Source organism: Porites lutea, chromosome 10, assembly GCF_958299795.1.
Source record: "Porites lutea chromosome 10, jaPorLute2.1, whole genome shotgun sequence".
In the NCBI taxonomy this organism is placed as follows: Eukaryota; Metazoa; Cnidaria; class Anthozoa; order Scleractinia; family Poritidae; genus Porites; species Porites lutea.
Window position 1 is genome coordinate 18,365,559 of NC_133210.1, and position 22,927 is coordinate 18,388,485.

The window sequence follows — 22,927 nt, forward strand, 5'->3', positions numbered from 1 at the left end:
GTATAACTCCAGTGTTCTTGGCCGAGATTATTTACATGTAGAATCTCTGGACTAAGGCTGGATGTAGCTTTATCTCTGGGTACCTGCTTAGCGGCCTGTTTATAGTACGGTTTTTCTTTTCTTTCACATGGTGAGTAAAGAGGTCTTGTCCACATTGATGATCGAATTCGGTACCTTTTTCTTCAGATGTATGTGACTCATTACCATTTAGTGCCATCAAGACATATCTTCACAATGAGGGATCTTACCGAGATGGTGAAAAATTCACCGTGGGCGAAGGAGTTAGTCAAAAGAGTGGCATGCTAAAAACTTGCTGACCTCCTGGCTACTGGACCAACGGGTAGAAGGAAGCCCAAACTCAGACGATTTCGTGAATCTCTAATACACCCTATGCAGAACGAAAAGAGACTGGGAGCGATCAACTTGAAAACGAGGCTAGTTGGGCCTGGTAAATAAAAATGGCCGCCTGATGTGAAGGGCGCCAGTTTTTGAAAATGCCGCAAAATTGTTGTGTTCCAAACTGTACCAAAAAGAAATACAGAACCGAAAACGGGGAGAAAATTTCTTACTTGAAGTTTCCAGACGACGTTATCCTCAAAAAACGTTGGCTCCATGCCATTCGTCGAGACGAAGGAAAAGCGTTTAGAGTCAACCAAAACACGAAGATCTGTTCTCGTCATTTTAAGCCCGAGGACTTGGTTAAAGCTATTGGAGGTCAGCGTGTTTATGTAAAGGCAGGGGTAATTCCATCTCGATTTTCGTGGTCCAAAGGTTCTCCGAAAAAGCGAGCACCTCCTAAATGTCGCAATCTTTCGTCTACAACAGAGTGTTCAAACAAGGAGTTGCAATCATCTCAAAGTCAAACAACTGCAGATGCAGCTGAAGCAACTTCTGAAACCTGTACTTCATCAGCAGCTTTTAGTTATCATGATGTGGAAAACAGCTTAAGTTCGTGTGAAGATCAAACAGAAGAAGTTAAAAAACTTGAAGGAATTCGAGGTTTTGAACTTGAAAATGCGAAGTTAAAGGCTGAAATAGAGGTTTTAAAACGCCAGAGGAGCCTTAAAGATTCCCGCCTTTTTCAGATACGCAATTTTACTACCGACGAGGACATTGCCTTTTATACGGGATTTCCTAATTTGGCAACATTTAATGCTGTGTTTGAATTTTTAAATACTGGATCGAAAGGGGAAAACATTAGGTACTGTTCATCAAAAGAAAGAACTGTCCAAAAGGAGTTTTACGATAGTGGAAACGAGGAACCAGAGGGATGTACTAGCATAGGTAGACGAAGAAGCTTAGAACCCAGAGAGGAGTTCTTCCTTGTTCTTTGCAGACTGAGAAGGGGATTTGCAGAAAAACATCTAGCTCACTTGTTTGGTATTTCGCAGTCGACAGTAAGCAGAACATTCCTTTCTTGGATAAATTACATGTATTTAAAATTTGGTCAAGTATCTATATGGCCTAATAGGGAGGTTATAAGAGCTACAATGCCTGACAGCTTTAAAGAGAAATACTCTTGCACCCGTGTAATAATCGATTGTACAGAAATTAGATGCCAAATGCCTTCCAGCCTTCTGTTGAATTCCAAATTGTTCAGCTCCTATAAGAACCATGTAACTCTAAAAGGCTTAGTTGGAATTGCTCCCAGTGGAGCTATAACTTTTATCAGTCAGCTATATAGTGGAAGCATTTCCGATCGCGAAATTGTTGAACGAAGTGGTTTCCTGAAGTTAGAATTTGACAATGGTGACACCGTGATGGCCGATAAAGGTTTTACAATTGAAGACCTACTCCCACTGGGTGTAACCCTAAACATTCCCCCCTTTTTAGGGTCTAATAGCCAAATGACAGCAGAAGATGTTATCAAGACTCAAGAAATTGCTTCTGTTAGAATACACGTTGAACGGGCCATCAATAAAATCAAGAATTTTCACTTATGGGATAGTGTTGTACCCCTCAGTTTGTTTGGGGTAGTAAACCAAATGTGGAGTGTCTGTGCCTTTTTATGTAACATTCAGGACCCTCTTATTTCCACTTAACACTGAGTTAGGCAGAGCTCTGAGGCACACTACAGAATTTCAGTCAATTTAATAAATGTAAACCTGCTTATCCACCTCAGGTCAAATATTCTCTAAACCAACTAAAACTAAGAATGTGATTCGCTTGCTTTCAGTCCCAAACACTTAAAAGATGTCAGCTTTTACATGTAGTTCTAAAGATCTTAAAATCAAAGAATAAAGAAAGCTATCTTATTATACAGACCATGTTGGTTGATACTCTGTTTTAAACATATCAAGTTAGGTATGAGACACAAAATTTCTATTTACTCGTGCCAAGATTAGATTAGGGTAGTTAACCCTTCTAATGGTTACTGAACTCCACAGAAGCTGGTGCTATGAAATGTTCAAAATAGCTCTTCTTTAGGCCTTCATTCAATACGTCCCAGAATTGAGGATCAGATGTGATCCTCTCTATACTCATGCCTTTGTTAGTATAGATAACAAAGTCACACCAACTTGCTCCTGTAATACCTAGTTGACCCTGTATCTGAAAGTAGTACTGGTGCCCCCTTTTTAGCCTCGGCTTTCCATTTACATTTTCTGCATAAAAAGTTTCATCGGCACATGCTTCTAAAGGACTCACATGAAATTTAGAGTAGGGACATTTAACCTCTACCAGCCCAAAAGGCTTGCTACAGCCTCGGTCAATGACCTTGCCATCTGGTGATGCTGCTAAAAAGGGAGAGACCATACTGACAACAAGGCCACTTTTGAACACTGAAACTGGGTTCCTTGTTGAAAACATATATTTTTCATATTCTTTTAAGGCTACAGGCTCATAGGTTTTCCCATGTGCAGTTTGTTTGGCAGTGAATGGTTTGGGATGAAGCAGATTATTTACTAGAGTGTTATGATTCCTTTGCCTTTTTACAATTGTGTGGAAATTAGATGCTGTATACCGAAATTTCCTTTCAGCCTGCCATTCCTGTGAGGCTGCTTGTTCACTTGTTTTCTTCTCTATGGTATTAAGCTTTGCCTCATCAACAATCAAATGATCCAGGAGTGCTTCCTGGTTGCTGCTTAAATCATCTGGCTTTTCATACTGCTCAGATTGTTGCAAAGGGAATGGAGGATATACGGAAATAGCATTTTGTTCATCATTACAGTCCACCCTAGGCACTGAGTCAATATTACAGAAAACTTGAAAATTAGACTCTGTGAACTGTAACTGGTAACTTGCATATGAGCCACTTGGACATTTTCCAAATTTTGTTTCCTGTAAGTTGGTACCACCAGTAGACATAATTTGAGACAAGGCAAACTTAGGGTTGATCTCTTGAAGCTTGTTTTTTAACAAAGCTTCATCAGATGCTTGTGTACCCAAATTTTTCCTAGCTTCATACAACAAGCACCTTACTCCACTATCAGGGTTATACTCTGTGTCTATATTCGACTTTTTGACCTCAAGTTCCATGACAGGTTGGGGCTTGATTTTATCTCCTCTTACAGGCCTGTGCCATAGTTGTAAACTTGAAGTGCATGCCTTAACTTGTGTCATATCAGATTCATTTTCCAAGTCCTTAATATCTTGACAACAATACAAGCTGAACTTACAGAGTTTCATCATAACAGCAAGCACATGATTGCAAAAACCAACAGATCCTGCTACACATGTACACGAAGCATATTTAACAACTCCACTCACTAAACAAAGTGCAACTTGTAATTTGTGGGGTGGCTCATTTTTTTTAAAGCTATGGTAACACAAGCATTTGAAATAGAAATATTGGTCATCACTTGCGCAAGTTAAGTCTTTCAGGTATTCATCATCAAGAAATGTTTTTGCCTTTTTCATGCTTGTTGGAACAGCATGGTTCTGTTTATTTCTGTCAAAGTTTTTTCCAGATTTAGAAATATGTAAATCCATCTCTGCCCTTGTGAATAATGGCATTCGTTGCAAACTTGTAGACCATCCGGCTGATGGAAATTTAACAGTACTTTCCTCAGGCATCGCATCACTTTGAGCGAGTTGTTCTTGTCTCGCCTTTCGACGCGTGTATATCAGATTTTTATCGGGATCCACAACATCTTTATCACGACCAGACGCAACATATTCCAGAACTCTTCAAAATGAAAAGTAGAAAAACTATTAATCATTACATTTTTGAAACATTTCATCGAGAAAAATAACTCCTAAATCTTTTGATCTCCATTTACAATATCAAAGTCTCTTTTAATTCTAAAAAGTATCACGAACGACTGACAAATACTGTACTTACCTTTTCGCCAATTGTGCCTTTGTTTTTAACCCCTTTGCTGGATCGCCACGACATTTTAACCAAAAGCGAAGTTCATCTGTTTTAAGAGCAGTCGGATTTCTTCCCTGAAGCGATGCTCCGGGGATATCTTCCTCCGTAAGACTCTGAGAAAGACGGCTACTTACAGAGCCATGAGCGGCCATATTTCTAACACGAGTAAACAAGGCCCAACTAGCCTCGTTTTCAAGTTGATCGCTCCCAGTCTCTTTTCGTTCTGCATAGGGTGTATAACCTTCTTTTCTTTTTATAGATGTGGAAGTGTGGTTGTCGATTTCACCCTGAGTTTTAGTGCCATTGTCACCGAAAAGCAGATGCTAAATATACTTAAAGACGCCGCAAAGGATGGGAAGCTTGGAAATTTCAATGTAGACGCTTCATCCATCAAAGGAACACGACCAGAAATTCTAGTAACAACCCACCCACGCGTTGGTAAAACTACACCAAAGCCACCTGATGGTACGATTTTAAGCAAAAAGTGTTTACTTTTGACATAATATATAACCTTGAGTTATGTATCAGAATGGCCAACATGTTCAACTTAACACTGTTCTGGCCATCTGAGGCTTTTGCGACCTTTTCAGTTGCATCTAAGTTGGTGGCTACGTGGAATAAGCTCATGTTTAATTTCTACATTGTATAACTAACCAATTCCTGGAACTGTCTGGAAATATCAAATATTCATGAACTGGGTTAACTGCACCACCCTGTTTTTTTTTATTTTTCTTTCTCTTTTTTGATCAACATAGCCTCCTCTTTATATTCTCTGTCAAGTTTCAAGTTCAAGTTTATTTATTATATATATAAAAAAACTATTACAATCAAATCTGACAGACCTGCAGGTAGCTAAAACTAATCGAGGCAGGTCAGTTTCATAAGTTTTAAAATATTACAGATGTCAAAAAAAAGAGATAAACAAAGAAACAGTTTTTTCAGAAAAAAAGGAGAGAAATGTATAAGCAATATGGTTCCACATTAAACCCCCAAAAAAGAAAACTAATTAAAGGACAAAAAAAAACAACAGACAATTATGATGATAGGTACTAATTATATAGACAGAGAAGAGTTGTAAGTTACTAGTTGTAAGTCTGGTCATGATTTTGTCGTTATCTATATAGTTGTCTTCGGTTTTCAGTATATTTAATAAAGCTCATTTAAGTTTTTTCCTGAAGGTCCTCCTTGATATGTCTTTTTAAGCTATTTGGCATCTCATTCCATACATGTACGTATGTGTGCGGCAACGCAAGAGAACGCATTCTTTTGTACATCAAGTCTAGATTTTTTATGTAGAAATTTTGTACAGTTGATGAGCGTGTAGAATAGTGATGTGAATTTGATGTCCTTGAAAACAAGTCCAAAATATTTATCGGTGCATTTCTTTCGTCTATGTCATGCATTAAGTTTAAGTCAGATTCATAATACAAGAAATTTTATGGCAATACTTAAGCATTCACCAATAAATGAATAGCATGATCTTACCTGTTTGCAGAAAGTATTAGGCGTAGTGCTCGTTTTTGAAGGATAACTATTTTATCAAGATACGTTTTACAGGCATTTCCCCAAGAGATAGGACCATAGGTTAAGTAAGGGGTTATCAGTGCATTGTAAATGTTCACAAGAACAGAAGAAGGTATAAAGTGTCTTAACTTAGATAGCATACCAATCGTTTTACTTAACTTGTTGGCAACTGTGACAATATGTTTTCCCCAAGAAAGATTCTCGTCTATTTAGACTCCTAGGTATTTTGTGCAATCTTTTCGTTCAAGATTTACACTTTTATTTATGGTTTTCACACTGACGTCGTCAAATTGTAAAGTCAAAAAAGCGAGGTTTTTGCTTGGCTGCTGTGTTTATAATCTGTAAGTCATCGTATTCGTCGTCAAGAAACTGAAAGCTGTTTTCAGTTTCCGGTGACGAAGGACCGCTATCTTGTCCTGTCTTGTCCGTTGACTCTTTCTTCTCCAGGAACTCTTTCAGGGCTTTAAAATCTTTGGTTAGGGCCTCCAGTTTACTCTTCAGGCCATCGTTTTCCTTTTTCAAAGACTGAATGGTAGATTTTGTCATTATGGATGTTACGCGATAGTTGTAGTAAGATTTCGCTGCTTTGTATTTCTACGTTTTAACAACTATGTTAAATTTTTCATACAAAGTCTGAAATGAAATTAATTAATCACTGCACAATTTCCTCGAATTACACGGCGTTTAAGCTCAACGAAATGTAACTTATTTAAAGGAACAGTATCCCGTTACTGCGCATGCACCAAACTTTGATTTTCGGACAGGATGTCGCGAAATCAAAAGATGCGAGGAGAGTATGAGAACCTTGAAAAATCCGCGCTTGGCCGAGTGCATCGCGCTTGGCCGAGTTCAATGTTGCACTAAAACTTTTCAGGATTACAGATCAATGATATCTTGTTCCCGTTAAGTTTCGATTTGGGCGAAATCGGGACTTTTGGCGTTACTTTTATTGCCGTTGGCCGGAGGACCAAAAGATGGGAAGCGCTTTGATGCCGATTGAAGGCTTATTTCTTCTGCCAGCTTCCATACAAGCTCAGGTAATTGTGAAAGGAATACGCAGAAATGGAACAGCAACAAATACAATAAAGACTGTAAGAATGAAACCTGAGGATATCTAGTGGAATTAAGCTTCGTGAAGCAGAATGTTTTCCAACGACGTGTTAGTAAACTTTTAAATGAACCTCCCTACGGCCGAAAAAATCAAACAAACAGGCGCTACATGTTTTGAAAAACTAGTGCAATGAAATCATAATATAATTTTTTGACTAACCTTTGCGATGATTTATAGCGTTGAGATTGCATTTTTATTTCTATCTTTCAAATGTTTGAGGCTAGAACGCGAGCAAATCAGGTAAATATTACTGGACTTGGATCAATTGACCTCTGACACGAGTTTTACATTAGAAAAGCTGTTTTTAAAGCGAACGGAACAAGATTTTCGGTTCGCGAGGCGGCCCTGCTAGCGATAAATTTTTAATAAGACAAAAAACTATTACTTGAGAATGTAAACAACAAATCTCCGTCGGCTGTGCGGTCGGGAAGGACATCTTGTCGAGTCAATATGACAGTTCTACTGTCTTTTCAAGACTGAAAACAGATGACGCTCGTGTGTGCGTATAATCGGGACACTGTCCCTTTAAAAGGCAGATCCAAGATAGCGGATGGTCCAGGTCCTTGTTTAATCATGAATGACCGCATTGATTTTTCTATAGGTTAGCAGTGTGTAAGCCAACTTCATGATTTTATCAGACGCCTTACTAAATTTTGTAGTAGTCTTCACTGCACTAGTACCTTTTGGGGGGAAATGGATGAAATTTGGGTTCTGTCAATTAATTCCATCAACAATTTGACGTCATAATGACGTAAACTTATGCCATTGAGTTGATCAAGATACACTTAGATTTTGAATGCGGTGATTAGGTCTAATTTGGTGTTCTTATCACGAACGGCTGTAAAGTCTTAGAGGAGGGGTAACAATCGAACTCTTCCCTTCCTCTTCCCAGGAAGCAAAGAATAGCTCGGTTAAGACACACGTCAGTTTTGTTTATAGAACGGGACGGATAATATGATATATGTTACTGTTTCATTTGTTTTGTTTGTTGTTTAATAAGGTAATTCAGCTTTTTCAAGGTAACCAATATTTCATCGAATATCATTAATAGTACACAGGAAAGGCTTTTTTTCAGTGATAATTTCCTTACGCCTAACATGCCATGCATGACTTTGCAAAACCACAATCGAAAGTATAATATAGGTTATACAGATTTTAACACTTGTAACTAACTCTGAAGGAGAAATATAGTGAGGCCTGCATGGTTTGTTAAGGCAAACTTACTCCGCACAACTCACTTTCTTTCTTTGTGTGTAAGATATGTGCGTTACGGTTCTTTTCGTGACCTCGCAATATTAAATATTATTAAAATCTTTCTCACCCTTCTCACTTCAGATAATTTTGTCAGGTTCTGTTTGTTCGTAGGTATTCGTTTTTTGTATTCTTGTGAACTGTAGTATCTGTCGAGGCCTGGTTTCTGTTATGGCCTGTGGTGATCTGCGACACTATCGGAGACTGTCTGCGTCGGACGTATTTAGACGATCCCGGAAACCACCGACATGTATTCCCATTTACTTAAACGATCGTGGAGATTCAAAGAGGACAGATACCATTTTTTGTGGCTCAAAAAAATTAGCAAAAATTACAAAAGGTATCCGGTATCGTGTGACCTATATGAACTATAACTATAACTAGCCTTAATGAAGGTGAGACCATCGCAGTTGCCCGATCTTCATGTATGGGTTCTCATAGCTCATTTGGTAGAGTAATACAGCGCTAACGCAGAGATAAATCCGTGAAAAGGAGGGACCCTAATTTGCTAATTAAATTTCTGTAAAATTTCTGGAATGGTCACATCTTCATTCAGAAGTGGTGTTAAAACAACACAAAGGAAAAGGATCTGATTGTCTCTCTACTTGCAGTTGTGGAAGTCTAACTGTCAAAATTGTCCTTGAATTTACATTGATTGTATCAGAAGCTTCGGTAGTTCATACGCTTCGAACAGCTGCCACAATTAACAATTTTGGAGAAGTCGCTGTTAAACGCTTAAAAGGGAATTCTTGTTACTGAAAATACAGCCATGCCACCTACTGGACAAACTACAGCAACATCTTCTATGCATGATGGTATGACTTAATTCGATATGTATTGTTCCTCCAACGATTTTCAGCTATCAGGTAGTGATTGATGCTGTTTTAAGATAATACAACTACAGGCTTTTTGTGGGGTTTATAATATATTTTTCTAGCTTGGCCCTCTACTAAGATTTAATAGTTTGGGATAGACAAAGAAGGGTACAAAAAATAAAAAAAAAATGGACGAGCAGGATTGACAAAAAAATGAAATGATTTATATCTTTATGAAATATTTGTACCAGTAGACCCCGTCTTATTCATTCATTTAATTAGCGGTTAATTAACGAGATCTAATTAACGGTACGAGTGTGAACTATAAGAGATCCTGATAATTAACCCGTACACTGTAGGTACAAGAAAAAGGTGTTAATTTTATAATCATGAATGCCTTTGTCTTTCTTTATTTAAAGTTAACTCGCAATTCATGGAATAAGGAATTGAAGTGAAACTACATGCGTGTGTGTTATTTGCCGACTGAGGGGTCCGTATAGGAAAAAAAAAACAATTGCCCGAGGTAGAAAAATAGTGTATTCGAATCTTTTTCCTACGCATAAGACTTTCAGGAAAATTTTGCTTCAGCCTTAATGCGTGTGTGTGTCTGTGTGTCTGTGTGTTGACGTAGCGCGCTATCGCCAAAACTAAATTTCCCAACGTTTTCACATGAAGCTATCATCACGTGTAATCATTATCACCAATCAAAGTCTCCTCATTATAAAGAAAGTGTGTATCTTGATAGACAAACCGGTTAATCTGTTTTTGTGTCAAACAAGTATAAAAGAATCAGCGAACTCGAGAAAAGTTAGTATGTTATGATACGTCCGTTTTACGTCCGTTTTACAGTAAAGTGCATCTCAAACATACACAGTAATCACCAGTTATCATGGAACCTTCTGGAGCTTTATTGAAATTGTTTTTCGTTACAACCGTTGCAATGGACCGCGGCGCTATACTATTCCAATAAAGTGGCAATGACTCCTTGTCTCATTCCAGACGATAAACTGCCAATCATTCTTGCTATCGTCCTACCTATTGTTGTGCTTGCTGTCTTTGCTGGAGTCTTTGCTTGGTTGATGTGGAGGAGAAATAAGGACAAGAAGGTGGCGAATAAGGGTAATTATATAAAGTTATATAACTAAAGAAATTTGTCCGAGCCCTCTGTGCTCAATGTGCAAAAAATGCAGTACAGGCGAAATTTGGGGGAGGGTTTCGTACAAACCCCTGCATTAATAATGCATGCTGTAATTTTAAACTATTTCACACAAATAGCTTACATTACTGGAAACATATGCATAATAAATGTGTGGGGCTGTACGGATATATCACCAAAATTTAATTCCCTTAATTCTTAAAGCACTGCTAAGTGATTATAGACTATATAAATTGGTAAATTTTAAGAGTAAAATTTCTAGACTGCCAAACTAACAAAACCATGAACATCTGTAATATCTAAGAACTGTTTGTTGTGATACCGACCAATCACAGCATGGATCAGGACATACGAGGAAGCCACAGGACCACAATCTAATTAAAGCACAGGAAGCCCAGGCCTTATGGAAGTTCGTTTGCCTTTGAATTGTATAAGAGAACGTATGAGAACAAACAAAATAGGTTCTAAATTCCCCTTTCTTAACTTTTGAAAATATTCGAAATAAAACGGCTCACTTTTTTGCTTTGTGTTTTATAGATCAGTTCGCTTCTCGAGTCATTTAGAAGCCATTTTGGCGAGTTTTAGATTTTTTGTTGTACGTACCATGAGAAAGGGAAAAGTCCCTTACCAGAATGAAGGGGAGAGTTATTTGCCTAACCGAAAACCGTTAAAAAAAAACGTTTTGCAAAGAAAACAAAAAAAAGAGAAAGGGATGAAAAGAAAAAAGCCAAGCTGATCTATTGTGGCAATTCAACACCTGGCTGGACTTATGGTAATTTTTTATCTTTATCATATAAATCTGACCTGACCCTTTTCCGATATCTTTGGCGACGGAATCGATGCACAAACTTGAAAAGTATTCCTCTCGCCAATAAATATCCAGTCGAGCTACCTTAACTAACGGCGTTGTTACTTTAACACCCTGCTAAGTTTAACCTTTTAATTCTCTTATAGGGATAGCAAAAGGAGGAAGGTAATCTCATGTTTTGATGGTTGCGTTAGTGCTCGCAATTAGTTCTTTGATTTATCCGACAAAAATAAGATATTTGAATAACTAATACTCTTCCTGGCATCGTTTTCTTGGAGCAGTGACAGAGACCTCAGAGACAAAACATTTAACATTTAACGTTTAATTACTTAGTTTTTATATGTGGACGCAACGTGGCCAAGTGGTTAGAGCGCTGGACCGCCCTGACCGCTAGTTGGATTTGTTCTCGGTAGTCACGAGTGCGGTTCATGGGCGTCGCATGTGAAAAAGCCAACTGGTTTACCTTCTATAACATGGAATTCTTAACATCAGTATGTTGCCTTTGAATTATTTGCATAATGCTCATTATCCTTTAAACTAGGGGACAAGATGTTTACACTTTTTCATTTCCAAAAATAACGCTAACTGGGATCACTCATTTTAAAAAATAGAGAGCGAACGTCGAGTTTTGCTTACATGTATTCTAATTCGCTGTTTTGTTGGACCATTTCAGGCTGTATGCTACTACACGTGAAAAAACAGGAGAATTCAATGTATGTTTCATGCCAAATAGCTACGAAATATAACACATCATAGACCAAGTGCAAAAATGGGTCATGTTGCAGCTGCTCGGAAGAGAAGTCACCAATGGTGCGTTTTCCTGACTCCAATAGTAAAGCAATTCGAAGAATGACAGGTCATTGTTTCCTGCGTCCAATTAGGAGAGACCTTACGAGTTACGAGTTCTCCTGCACTAACCCCAAAAATAGCTGCTCGATTGATATTCTTTTGTTTAAATTAAAATTAGCCGGACTAGCCTCCCTTGAGATAAGGAATTCTTTGGAATTTTGCACTTAAGAACAAGGCTAGTAAGGCTAATTTGAATATAAACAGAATATAAAACTAATGTGGCCATTTTTACATTGGGTCTATAAAGCGTCAGGTAATTTTAACATTGTTTCCCATAATTTCAATGTAGTATATGCGCATTTGTGATAAAGGTGGCTAGATATCAGCCAAATTTCCGTTTCTGCGGGAAATCTTTTCTTGAAGAGCAAGGCCTGTAATCCTAAAAGTAGGAGGTAAATTAATCTCATTAACAAATAGTCATTAAAGTCGATCATCTCATAGCTTTTTTATTTTGCCTCTTGCATAAAAAGCAGTGAAATCCCATATATCTTCATTCTAGTCTGTCTGGTCTGCTGATAGAAGATTGTTAAAAAGTGGTTTCGAGTGTGATAATGCTCCTTAATCGTGACACCAAAGAAAGCCCTCTTTCATGTTATTTCTCTCATCGAGGATCTGGTGATCACATGTAGGGAAAATCTTGTAATCATTCTGATGCGTACAGGTTAGAATTCACATGGACTTTTAGAGTGAAAGATGGTCGTCCTTTTCAGAACAACCACTCTCTTGGGTTTACTTGGCTTCACTACCGTTCTTAGGAGTTATCTCTTCTGCCTAATCTTTTTCTCAGTAACGATAAACTATCCGCATTTATCTTCCTCTGGGAGGTTTATTCTCCATTTCGAAGACCTTCTTCCTTTTCTATCAATAACTTCGACACGTTTTACTTTTAACGAAACGCTATGGACTCTCCAACCAAGCTCCGCAAGTCCTAAAAGAAACATACTCAGGGCACGAGGTTTGGTTAAGACATCGATTTAAAGGGAAAGTTCAAAATTTACCTTGCTCAGCCATGTTTACCAGGTGAATTTCGACTAACAATTGTCGGTGGGGAATCCGGCCGGAACTGAATATCTCTGTACGCAGCCACGCTATCTAAGAAATCGGAATGCTCCGCTTGGGAAGATTATTTAAAATATCTTAACTCGTGTTTTTTAATCTTCACTTTCAGCATCAGAAGTTAGTCAGCCTTTTTATTTTGAGTGTCGAGTTCTGCATCATCCAAATCTCTCTTTCTCTTCATCTCTGTCCGTGCCCGTGCCCTGGAAGGTAAGCTTCGTATGAGCAACTAAGCTCTTTTCCCTCGGTTATAGCGTCATCCTAAGCTTGTAACAATGGGGATCAATTAGTCTTGAATTAAACCATGTGTCTAATTGACAAGGATCTGCTTATTTGCTTTGCAAGTCACATTCGTTTCTTCTTGGTCTGAAGGAGCATCTGTAAATGACATTTCTGCTTTTTTCCTCCTGGTAATAAAAGGAAGTGTACCTCATAATAAGTAAATTTGTGAGACTTGGACTATTGCAATAATTGCCATGGAGTGGCTCTCCGTAATATGACTATCTGACACTGTTGAGCATGACAATCAGCCAATAGCTAAATGTTACCACGGTTTTCCTTCATTACCAGAAACATGGCTGCGAAGCAAACTAATTGTAAGAGCATGGAAACCTTAATAGACTTTTATTGGTGGTTGTGCAGGCAATACATTATATATAAATGCTGTGGTGGTGGTGTCGGTGCTGGAAAAAATAGAGATGTATACATGTGGTGGTAGTGGGGTTGGAAGGAAAGGAATAAAGATTTGGTTGTTTCGGTAGCGAAAAAACCATAGAAATATGGTGTTTGGTAGCTGTAGAGGAAAAACTGTAGAAATGGGGTGGTGGTCGTGGTGCATGAACTTATGTTAATTAAGATTTTCCCGCATTTTTCCTGAGAGAAAGAAAAAAGCTAAGATATATATTGGCGTTTGCATATCATTCCTCAAATTTTTGAAATTTCGGTAAAACATCCCTACTCCTGAGATGGCTCCAACTCGCCCGCTTTGGATAGAACCGGTTTCATTTGGACAGAACTGGGTGCTAGCCATATAGTAAAGTAAAATTAGGTTCTGTAGACTAAGTCAGGTTAATTGAAAGAGGCCGTCCTTTTTCATTAAGTTATTTATTCACTTGAATGTCGTGTAAACAACAACCGTATGAGGATAAATCTAAAGTCAACTGTCGTTTTGCAGCTTTTATTTTAGATTTATTGAACCGTGGTGACTTAAAAAATTTTCGCAATAAGAGAACGCAGACAATAAATTACTAAATAAGTCGCCTTGACTAGTATTTTGATAAACAGGTAAGTCTTAGAATTTCTCCTTCATTTACGTATGACTACGATAAACATTCTAACCAAAAAGAGTTGCCATTTCAGTTGTTTCCCTTTATAATCTTAAATGTTATGGATGCATTTGCATGGTTTCTGCTAATCTCTAAAGAAGCCATAGTTTCTCTCGTCTACCCCCCAAACAACTCCTACGCTTCTTTGGTGCCAAGGGCATATGCGTAGCAAGTACTATGGATTCCACGATGTGGCGCGTCTCTTTACAGTTCGATTACAGTGTTTCACGGATGACGTCGAAGTGTTGTTAAATGGAGATACTTGACAAACACGTTAAAAACGTTGCAATAAATAAAAAAGTGACCATCTTCGTGAGGCAAATGATACACGCGAGCGTATCAGTACAATATCTCTGTACAAAAATTAGAATTGAAAAGATTACGAGGTTTGTCGGTTCTGTTCTGGTTATCGTTTAACATTTGTTCCTTTGCTTGATATTTTGTTCTTTTTTTGTTTTAGTCCTGTTTAATTTTCACCTTAGGGAAACCAAAAGAATGATACGATTCTCATAAAAGGTGGATATCGACAAAAAAGTAAACAGTCAAGTTTAAGTGGTCTTTTCTCGTTTATCTAAGGCTGTAGTGCAAGTGGATAATCGTGAACCAGAACAAATTTCCATGAGACAAATGACTTCAGAGGTTTCGTCTGGACATTATATGCCACTGGTTAAGGCACGCCAATCATCTGGCACACCGGAAGTCTTTCCGTCAGTCGACGCTTCCTCATTAAGCCAGTATGAACCCTTAAACCTATCATCAATTTCTTACGAGATTCTTCGCCAGAACGTGATTATCGAGAAGATAATTGGCAAAGGTGCTTTTGGTCAGGTTGCCAGGGGAAAGGTTAAAGGCCTACGTGAAAGACAACATGACACACAGGTGGCTGTCAAAATGTTAAAAGGTACAAGATAACTTGATTAATCACTGTGTAACTAATAATGTAAGAATAGGCTAACTGAAAAATAAAGGAATGTAATACAAACGATTCACAATGAAAACGCTCGTTACCTCACTTTTCAGCTGACGCGCCGGAATCCGACAGGAAGGATTTGTTATCAGAGCTTAAAGTGATGAAGACGTTAAAACCTCATCCGCACGTCATCAAACTACTGGGGTGCGTCACCGAATCTGGTAGGCTTTTGTCTTTTGACACCAACTATTATGTTGCAAGTAAAGGGTCAGTCCAGTCATTTTAATTGTGCCTTTTTCAGTCTGAGCCAAGTCTCTTTGTCCGTGAATGACTAAATGAATACATCATTTTTTACTCAGAGCCCCTGTTAGTCTTGATCGAGTACGTTCCGTACGGGGATCTCCTGGGTTACCTGAGAAAGAGTCGTGGATTAAATGACACTTACTTCAAAGACCCGGATATCAAACCACAAACACGCCTGACGACACAACAGTTGATGAAGTTTTCTTGGCAAGTTGCTGATGGAATGAGTTACCTCTCATCGAGAGCTGTAAGCTAAAATATTTGACTATTATGTATTCAAAGTCTGGTTTAGACTGTCTCCATTTTACAAAGAAAAATTATACATACTAAAACATACAGTGAAGAACACGCTCAGGTCCCCTCACTTTCAGCTACGTTTTGCTTTTGCGTTTTGATAAACCCCCTCGACAATGGCTGGACTGATGTGGATTAAAATGCAAAGACGTGAAACTGACAGAGCTCTTGTTTAGACAAATATATCCTGTCCATTTGGTGTCAAATCTTAAAAAATAACTTCAAAGTTTAATGAAATGTAACAGCATCAAAGTGAGACAGAAAGATCCGAACGCCTTAACAGGTCCATGTGACTTGCAAGGTTTTAAGCTCGTGAAATGAACTCTCACATTGCAGATTATTCATCGAGACCTTGCCGCTCGAAATGTTCTGGTTGGAGAAGATGAAACTTGTAAAGTGACAGACTTTGGAATGGCAAGAGATGTGCAAGAACAAAATATTTATGAAAGGAAGACAAAGGTTTGTATTATATTGGAAACAAACCTACAGTATAGGACTGGCACGCAATCCTTTCCGTAACGTTTTGTTGATTATGTCGTTGCTTTCTAGGTTTCATGCTTTAAGAGTTGCTCCCAAAACTATTGGCCACGAAGTTAAGGCAGTGTGTGTAAAGTTGATAAAACATTTGACAATCCTAAAAAAGCATAAGAGACTATTTTGCCGGTCACGAAAACATGGGATTAGATTGCATATTTTAGGTGTTTATGCTTGTCTGAGTGTGGTAATGTAAAGACGTCCTTTGCCAAACATAAATTTTTAATTCAGCTGCATATAAAAGAAGATTGCTAGCTTTATACCTTATAAAAGTCTTAGAGAACGGCTAAGTTGCAGTGAAACGGTTTTGTTCTTCCACACTTAGACAGGAAGAAAGTGTAAAAAAGAAAGTTGCGTGTAAACGAAGCCTCAGTTTTATTTTTGTAGCAACCGATTATATTAAAAATTTAAGATGGCCTTCTGACCTTTTATTTCGGAGTATATTTGTCTACCGAGTTTCTTTTTTGCTAAGATGCAGGGAAGCTAGGAAGTACATTACTTTTTCATCATCTTTTACTTCCGCCTACTTTTTGCCGACGCTCTATTCCATGTTCGTCGTCCATTTGTCTTATCGTCATTTACTTTGTTGATATGTAGGGTCGTTTACCAGTGAAGTGGACCGCATATGAAGCCCTGCTTTACGGACGATACACCACCAAGAGCGACGTGTAAGAAAACTTTCTATATATGCATTAATAATTTGGTATTTGCAGAACAGAAGCTCATCATCGCGTCACGTGAGAAGAAGGAAGCATGCAAGACGGTTAATGTCACTGGGTTAACCAGCGTTACTGACGCAAAACTATCCCTCTCTCATCTCTAAACTAGAAGTGAAAAAAAGTGTATTACGTGTAAAAAACCGCAGAACCTTTTTATTTTTATTTATTTAAAATGTAACCGCAGATATGTGTCTTTTTGTTTTCATAGGTGGAGCTATGGAGTCTTGCTTTACGAGATATTTACAATTGGTAAGGTCCTATAGCTATTAACTTACCGTGGTTTTCGAAGTTTTTTGTTAAAACATAGAGAATGTTCCGCAAGAAGAAAGGTATTATGTTTTAACATACTTTAGAGCTCAAGAATGCATATATTATTTGTATATATTTGTGTTTTCCGCACATATTGCCATCGATAACTTGCTGCCGACGTTAAAACCTCCAGCAGTGCCAAATGTGATAATGGCGAGCAACAAGAGCGCTGACCTCATAAATGTCGTGAACAAAAATCGGAAATTGGCTGCTTTGCATGACGGGACGCTGCTTTTTAACCCAAGGATTTTGAAAGCCTTTCTTTTAACACATATGCGTGACGTTGAGTCAGATCACTGCTCAAGTAGTTAAGTGGTTTATCTCCGTGTTACGCGGGTAATCTTTTAGAGGACAGGTAGCTTGCAAACCAAAGTGAACGCAGGGTTGTCGAACAAGCAACAAGAAGATTTATTTCAAGAATGAACGTAGTTTCCACGAAGAAGAACTTCACAACAGCACGTAACTCGTTAAACTTTCACGGCCTCCGCCAACTTCAATTAACTTGATAAACTTACACGGCCTCCGCCAACTTGAATTAACACTGCTTTCGTCACACTTGACTAAACACGACTAACGTCAAACTCTCTTCGCTTGTGAAAACTAGTTAAAACTTCGCTCGGACTCGCCTACTTATATACTTTTACAAAGAGATTCTACAACTTTCCAAATAGTCTAATTATAGAAAGATTACAAAATATACCGCTTTGGAAACGCTTACACAAGATCCTAAAATAAACAAACTATGAACTCTGGCGAAGCTTCCAGAAAGTCACGCTAGTTACGCAATACAATTTTTCGTAACACTCTGGAAAATGGTTTATTGACTATAACTTCGGTAAAGATGATGGCGCTGAATCAAAATTTGGCACACATATAGAACTCATCACCTTTAACATTTTATAGCATAAATAGTGTGTTAATCAGTCACGTGATATATCTCGTCATCATTTTACGAAAAATCGTAAATTATTGACCAGTTGGTGGCCGGTTTTAAGAAAAGAGATCGAGCAATACCATCTTTCTAATTCATATTAAATATTTCTAACACTTCACGTTTCGAATGACCGTCCATGACACTTCAAGAAAAAATTATGAGAAAAACATCATTTTAAAATTAATGTCCAAATTTAATCTTCAATTATTAAAAACTTGAATTTTGAATTTTCAGCACACTTTCATTCCAAAGGTAGAAAGTTAGGCATGGTTATCCTCTTTCAAAGTAAATTCCACAACAATTCGCCAATTTCCCACCGATTCCCCACCAATTGGCCGATTTCCATATTTAAACGTTCAGACACAAGAACACCTCAAGATTTACTTTGGGGGAAAAATTGTTTTGTTCTAGGTCTCCTAGCGAGAGATATTGCTAATCATTCATTCGAACACACCTTTGACCCAGGCCTTAAACCCCTTGAGTGAAAGATTGACTAGTTGAGAAGCCCTTTCAGATTATCTTCTGGTTGAAGTGTTTGACGTCCAGGGAGACAAGTGTCTCTCTCTACAGTGCCGAAGTTCGCTGATAATTTAATACTGTCACCTTATCACAGCAAGTATTTACACCATGACTTACATTTAGTTCCCATGGTGACCAAATGAGGCAGATAAAGAGGCGGGTGTGTAAATAAATTGTCCTTACAGCCACTTACAGTTAGTTCCTTCCATTTTGAGTAAAAACAGCAACAACGACAACAACAAATTGTGAGAGAACTCATGCCTTGTAATAAAGCATTGTAACAGCTGCTCACTTTCTCCTTTTGAGGGGGTTCTCCATATCCACGAATGGATGGCAGGAAGATTGTAAGCTTACTTCAGGACGGATACAGGATGCCTAAACCACAACATGTTGATGATGAACTGTGAGTAATTCTGTGTCCGCTTCATGGCTCTCGAAACGTTTTATTCCTATACTTATTACCTCTCTCCATACCATAAATATCTAATAGGATCCTTAAGGATCCTGCGAGGTTTTTCACCAGAAATGATTTTGGGAGTCGAAACGCCAGAATGCTGAGGTCACAGTTTCCATGTCACAGTTGTAGGTAATAGTCGCGTTCCGGAGATGAAGATCAGTCCAAAAGTATCTTCTAGCCCTGACCACTATTAGCTTTTAAGGTCTTGTATTTCTTCGAGAGAAAATTTAGTGATGAACATCAACCCAAACTCCCGAAAAAATTGGACGTAAAGTTAACTGCAAACTGTTATTGAAAATTTCAATCAAGATGACGACTATACTTTTCTGAAATTCCTTTTACTCTAATAGGCCACTTCCGAGGTCCATAAACTCTCGCTTTCAAAACGAGACTAAGTGCAAAGGCTTAAGATAGCTAGCAAATGAACTATTGGACCGAAAGAATTGTTGCTCAACATGCCATGCATAATTTTTGTGTTGTGACAGGTACAAAATAATGAAACTGTGCTGGCTGGAAGACCCTAATGCAAGGCCTTCTTTTCCTGAACTGACAATAAAGCTGAAAAAGATGGAAAACCAACACAAGGTACTATTTAACAAGAAACGTCCTGGACAATTTTGAGTCCCTCAGTTGTCCTCCTTCAAATTTTTTTACCTTCATTAGCAAGTCTGGAGCTGCAAACCTAGGGTAGCCTTGTAGGTCCTGTCTTCAAAACGTTCTCGTTATGCTTCGTTCGCAGTCAGCTACGACCTCTCGCCATGCCTGTTTCTTATAACTAAAGTAAAGAAATAGCATTGTTAACTGAATGGATTGTTTTGTCAGTAACGCGAATAAGCTGCTTTTAAGACATCAATGATTCGCCTGCGTACTTTATTGTGTGAAAAGTATTGTATTTAAGCTAAGAGAAATAGTCCAACCAATCCTACAGCATTCGCTTCTAATAAGATTACTTAGGTTTGAAATAACCTTCAACCCAGGCGTTTCTTTTTTTCTTTTGGCGGGTCACGCAAACAATTCTTTCTCACTGAGCCAAAGAGACGTCTGCACAGCAGGCTGTTGATATGGCTTGTTAAATTATAATATGTTTTTTTCTTTTTTATTCACAGGGGCTAATAAACATGAAACTGTATGATAAGCAGCTATATGCAAACCTTGAAGACTTGACCGTATAAAACAAAACTATCCACTCACGGGGGTGCCGCGGTCACCAGTTTCTCGTGATTCTTTACTTTTTTCGGTAGACCAATTACTTAAACGGTATCCTCATTGAATAAAGTGGAATAAAGCTATAACAATTAAAAAACATATTTTTAGGTTCAGAAAATAAGACTGTCAATTAATTTTTAATCGAAAAAAAAAATTACTCAAAAGATTCATGACACTACCGTTTACCCTGACTCGCGCGATAAAGATCTGAAGTGCAGAAGGTATAGTTTGTGGAGGTACTTTACTTGACCCACTAAATTATAGGCTGGCGGACGAGTTTACCACTATCCATAACCCCTAGATAGAAATGTTTATACTGAATCTAGCTAGAGCCTATAGAGAAAACGCAGGGGAAAATACTTGGAGACAAATGTTTCTATTAAGGTACCACTGTTGGTATGAAGTTAATTCCAAGGAGAAAGAAATTTTTAAAAAAAATACAATTTTAGGAGAAAATGTAGCAATAACCCCAAACAGTTACAGACCGCTTAAAGGTTTTTAAATATATATCGAATAATTTTTAAATGCCATTTAGTGCTGTAACCCATTACTATTTTTTGTATTTTTTTACTATTATTTTCTATAAATTCTTTCAAGTAAACGTGATTTTTACAATTGGCTACTATTGGGTATAAGTTTTACAGGCTGTTAATGTTTAGTTAAGCGCGAATATAGGAGCCATACGGCGCATCAAAAAGTTTCTTCCGGTAGCTACTCTGGAAACAGTTTATAACGGCTTAGTTCAGCCATATTTTGAGTATTGTTCTCCTTTGTGGGAAACTTGCGACAAATTATTCATAGATAAGCTGCAACGATTTCAGTCACGTGCTTCTAGAGTTCTCACAGGTGCCAGTTATGATATTCGCTCCGCAGACTTAATTGACTCTCTTTCTTGGCAAACACTTGATGATCGACGGCGCTGTGCAAAGTCATTCTAATGTATAAAATATATTAAATGATCACACCGCCCGCGGCCTAAGGAACTCTTTTGTGAGAAGGAATGTTGATCAGACTAATTACCATCTACGTAACACGGCTACTGATCTAACACTTCCTAAACCGAAAAGAGATTTTCTAAAAAGAAGTAATAAATTTAGCGGTGCTATGCTTTGGAACCAGCTCCCCGTATGAGGCAAAGCTCGCCGAGTCAATCTCTTCATTTAAAAGTCTTCTTAGATTCTAGTTGGGTATTGACGAGCTGTGTATCTTATTAGTGGTTAACTTTTTGCATACTTATATGAAATAGAAATAGTATTAGTAGTAGCATAAGAAATTATAGAATTAGTTTAGTAATTTATATAAGGTTTTTATATGTGTTAACACGCCCTCCATGGAAACCAGCCAAGCGTTGTTTGGAGAAGCGTGTTTCTCTTGTAATATGAGTTTTTATTACATACCTACCTACCTACCTATACCTATCTCAAATAATTAACAATTATTCTTTGAAATCGAGGTGAATAGTGGCAAAATATTTACCGAGCCGCGAAAGCGGCGAGGTAAATATTCCCAAAGCCACTATTCACCGAGATTGAAAAGAATAATTGTTTTAGTATATACACACGAAGTGATCTCAACAAAATCAGAGAGGAAACCATTCAAAAGTACGATTTGATTGACAGATCAAATCACGCGTAAGTTTAAAAATAGATCTTTGCAGAATTTTCAAACATGGCAATTCACAAGTTTATCATTTCGCAAACAACAGCGTAATGGCTTAAATGGAACCGCTAAAAGTTTGAATTGTTTCCTTACCTGAGAAGGAAAGTAGAGCTGTGTTGTTTTCTGTTGACTCGCCAAGTTTATTTTCAAAAGGGTTTGTTGTGTCGTTCTTCGCATGAAGTGCTGACAAAAATGGCGGCTCGAGGTAAGACGTCGTCTTCCTGTATCATTCTTTTTCCTGTCTACTTGAAACGTAGAATTTCTGCAAACATTTCGTTTTAAATTTGTTTGTCATAAATAAACTTCGATTTTTGAGCCAAAATTTTCTTCTTAGAAAACGCTGAGTTCACGAAACGGCTTCTTCTACGCGAATACATGGGAGTTGTAAACAATCCATCGAGCACAAAACTCCTGCTACAGTAAATTGAAAAAGGCCATATTGAATCCTTCCAAGTCTTTTCTTGCCTTAAAAAAAGTCAGCCCTAGGATTTTGTCGACTTTTAAAAGATCGTTCTCTAAAAAATGGGGAAAAACACCGAGCTCACACATTATCCACTCGCTAGGAGGTGAATATTGTTGAATAGTCCGAGATAGCGAACCAATCAGATTGCTTAAATCACCAAGATCACTGAGTGTGTATATACTAACTATGATTATTGTATATGAAATTATGAATATATGAAAATCATATATGTGACGTGCGGAGCCGGAAGAATTATTTGAAGGGAGATCATCGCCGTTACATACGCAACTTATGCAGCTGCGAAAAGAAAGCCTGAAAAAAATTCAGGCTTGTACGGGATTCGAACCCTTGACCTGCTGCGATACCGGTGCAGCGCTCTCTGTTAGAGTCATCATCCTTTCTCGGGTTTATAA

At 38.0% G+C, this 22,927-nt stretch overlaps 3 protein-coding genes across 3 annotated transcripts in view; 2 read left to right on the top strand and 1 right to left on the bottom strand.

Moving 5' to 3' along the window:
* LOC140949619 (uncharacterized) overlaps nucleotides 1–22,927 on the top strand; it is a 95,625-nt gene that overhangs the window by 22,931 nt on the left and 49,767 nt on the right. The window contains exons 8-12 of the mRNA XM_073398775.1: nucleotides 4,572–4,777; nucleotides 10,013–10,132; nucleotides 11,124–11,142; nucleotides 11,651–11,690; nucleotides 14,784–15,108. Of these exons, the coding sequence (XP_073254876.1) occupies nucleotides 4,572–4,777; nucleotides 10,013–10,132; nucleotides 11,124–11,142; nucleotides 11,651–11,690; nucleotides 14,784–15,108 (710 nt within the window). The remainder of the gene's footprint in view (nucleotides 1–4,571; nucleotides 4,778–10,012; nucleotides 10,133–11,123; nucleotides 11,143–11,650; nucleotides 11,691–14,783; nucleotides 15,109–22,927) is intronic.
* LOC140950740 (uncharacterized) lies at nucleotides 495–2,042 on the top strand. Its single transcript, XM_073399978.1, has one exon. It carries the CDS (start codon nucleotides 495–497, stop codon nucleotides 2,040–2,042), a length of 1,548 nt encoding a protein of 515 aa, XP_073256079.1.
* On the bottom strand, nucleotides 2,123–4,542 carry LOC140950285 (uncharacterized). The gene is made up of 2 exons (XM_073399506.1): nucleotides 4,283–4,542; nucleotides 2,123–4,126 (listed from the first exon to the last, which is right to left on the bottom strand). Exons 1-2 carry the CDS (start codon nucleotides 4,462–4,464, stop codon nucleotides 2,365–2,367), a joined length of 1,944 nt encoding a protein of 647 aa, XP_073255607.1. The 5' UTR covers nucleotides 4,465–4,542; the 3' UTR covers nucleotides 2,123–2,364.

Bases quoted from the DNA above. Each gene is read 5' to 3' on its own strand.
- LOC140950740 (XM_073399978.1), top strand. From the start codon at position 495: ATGCCGCAAAATTGTTGTGTTCCAAACTGTACCAAAAAGAAATACAGA.
- LOC140950285 (XM_073399506.1), bottom strand. From the start codon at position 4,464: ATGGCCGCTCATGGCTCTGTAAGTAGCCGTCTTTCTCAGAGTCTTACG. The intron at 4,127-4,282 runs GTAAGTACAGTA...TTCATTTTGAAG, and splicing joins AAGGCACAATTGGCGAAAAG to AGTTCTGGAATATGTTGCGT.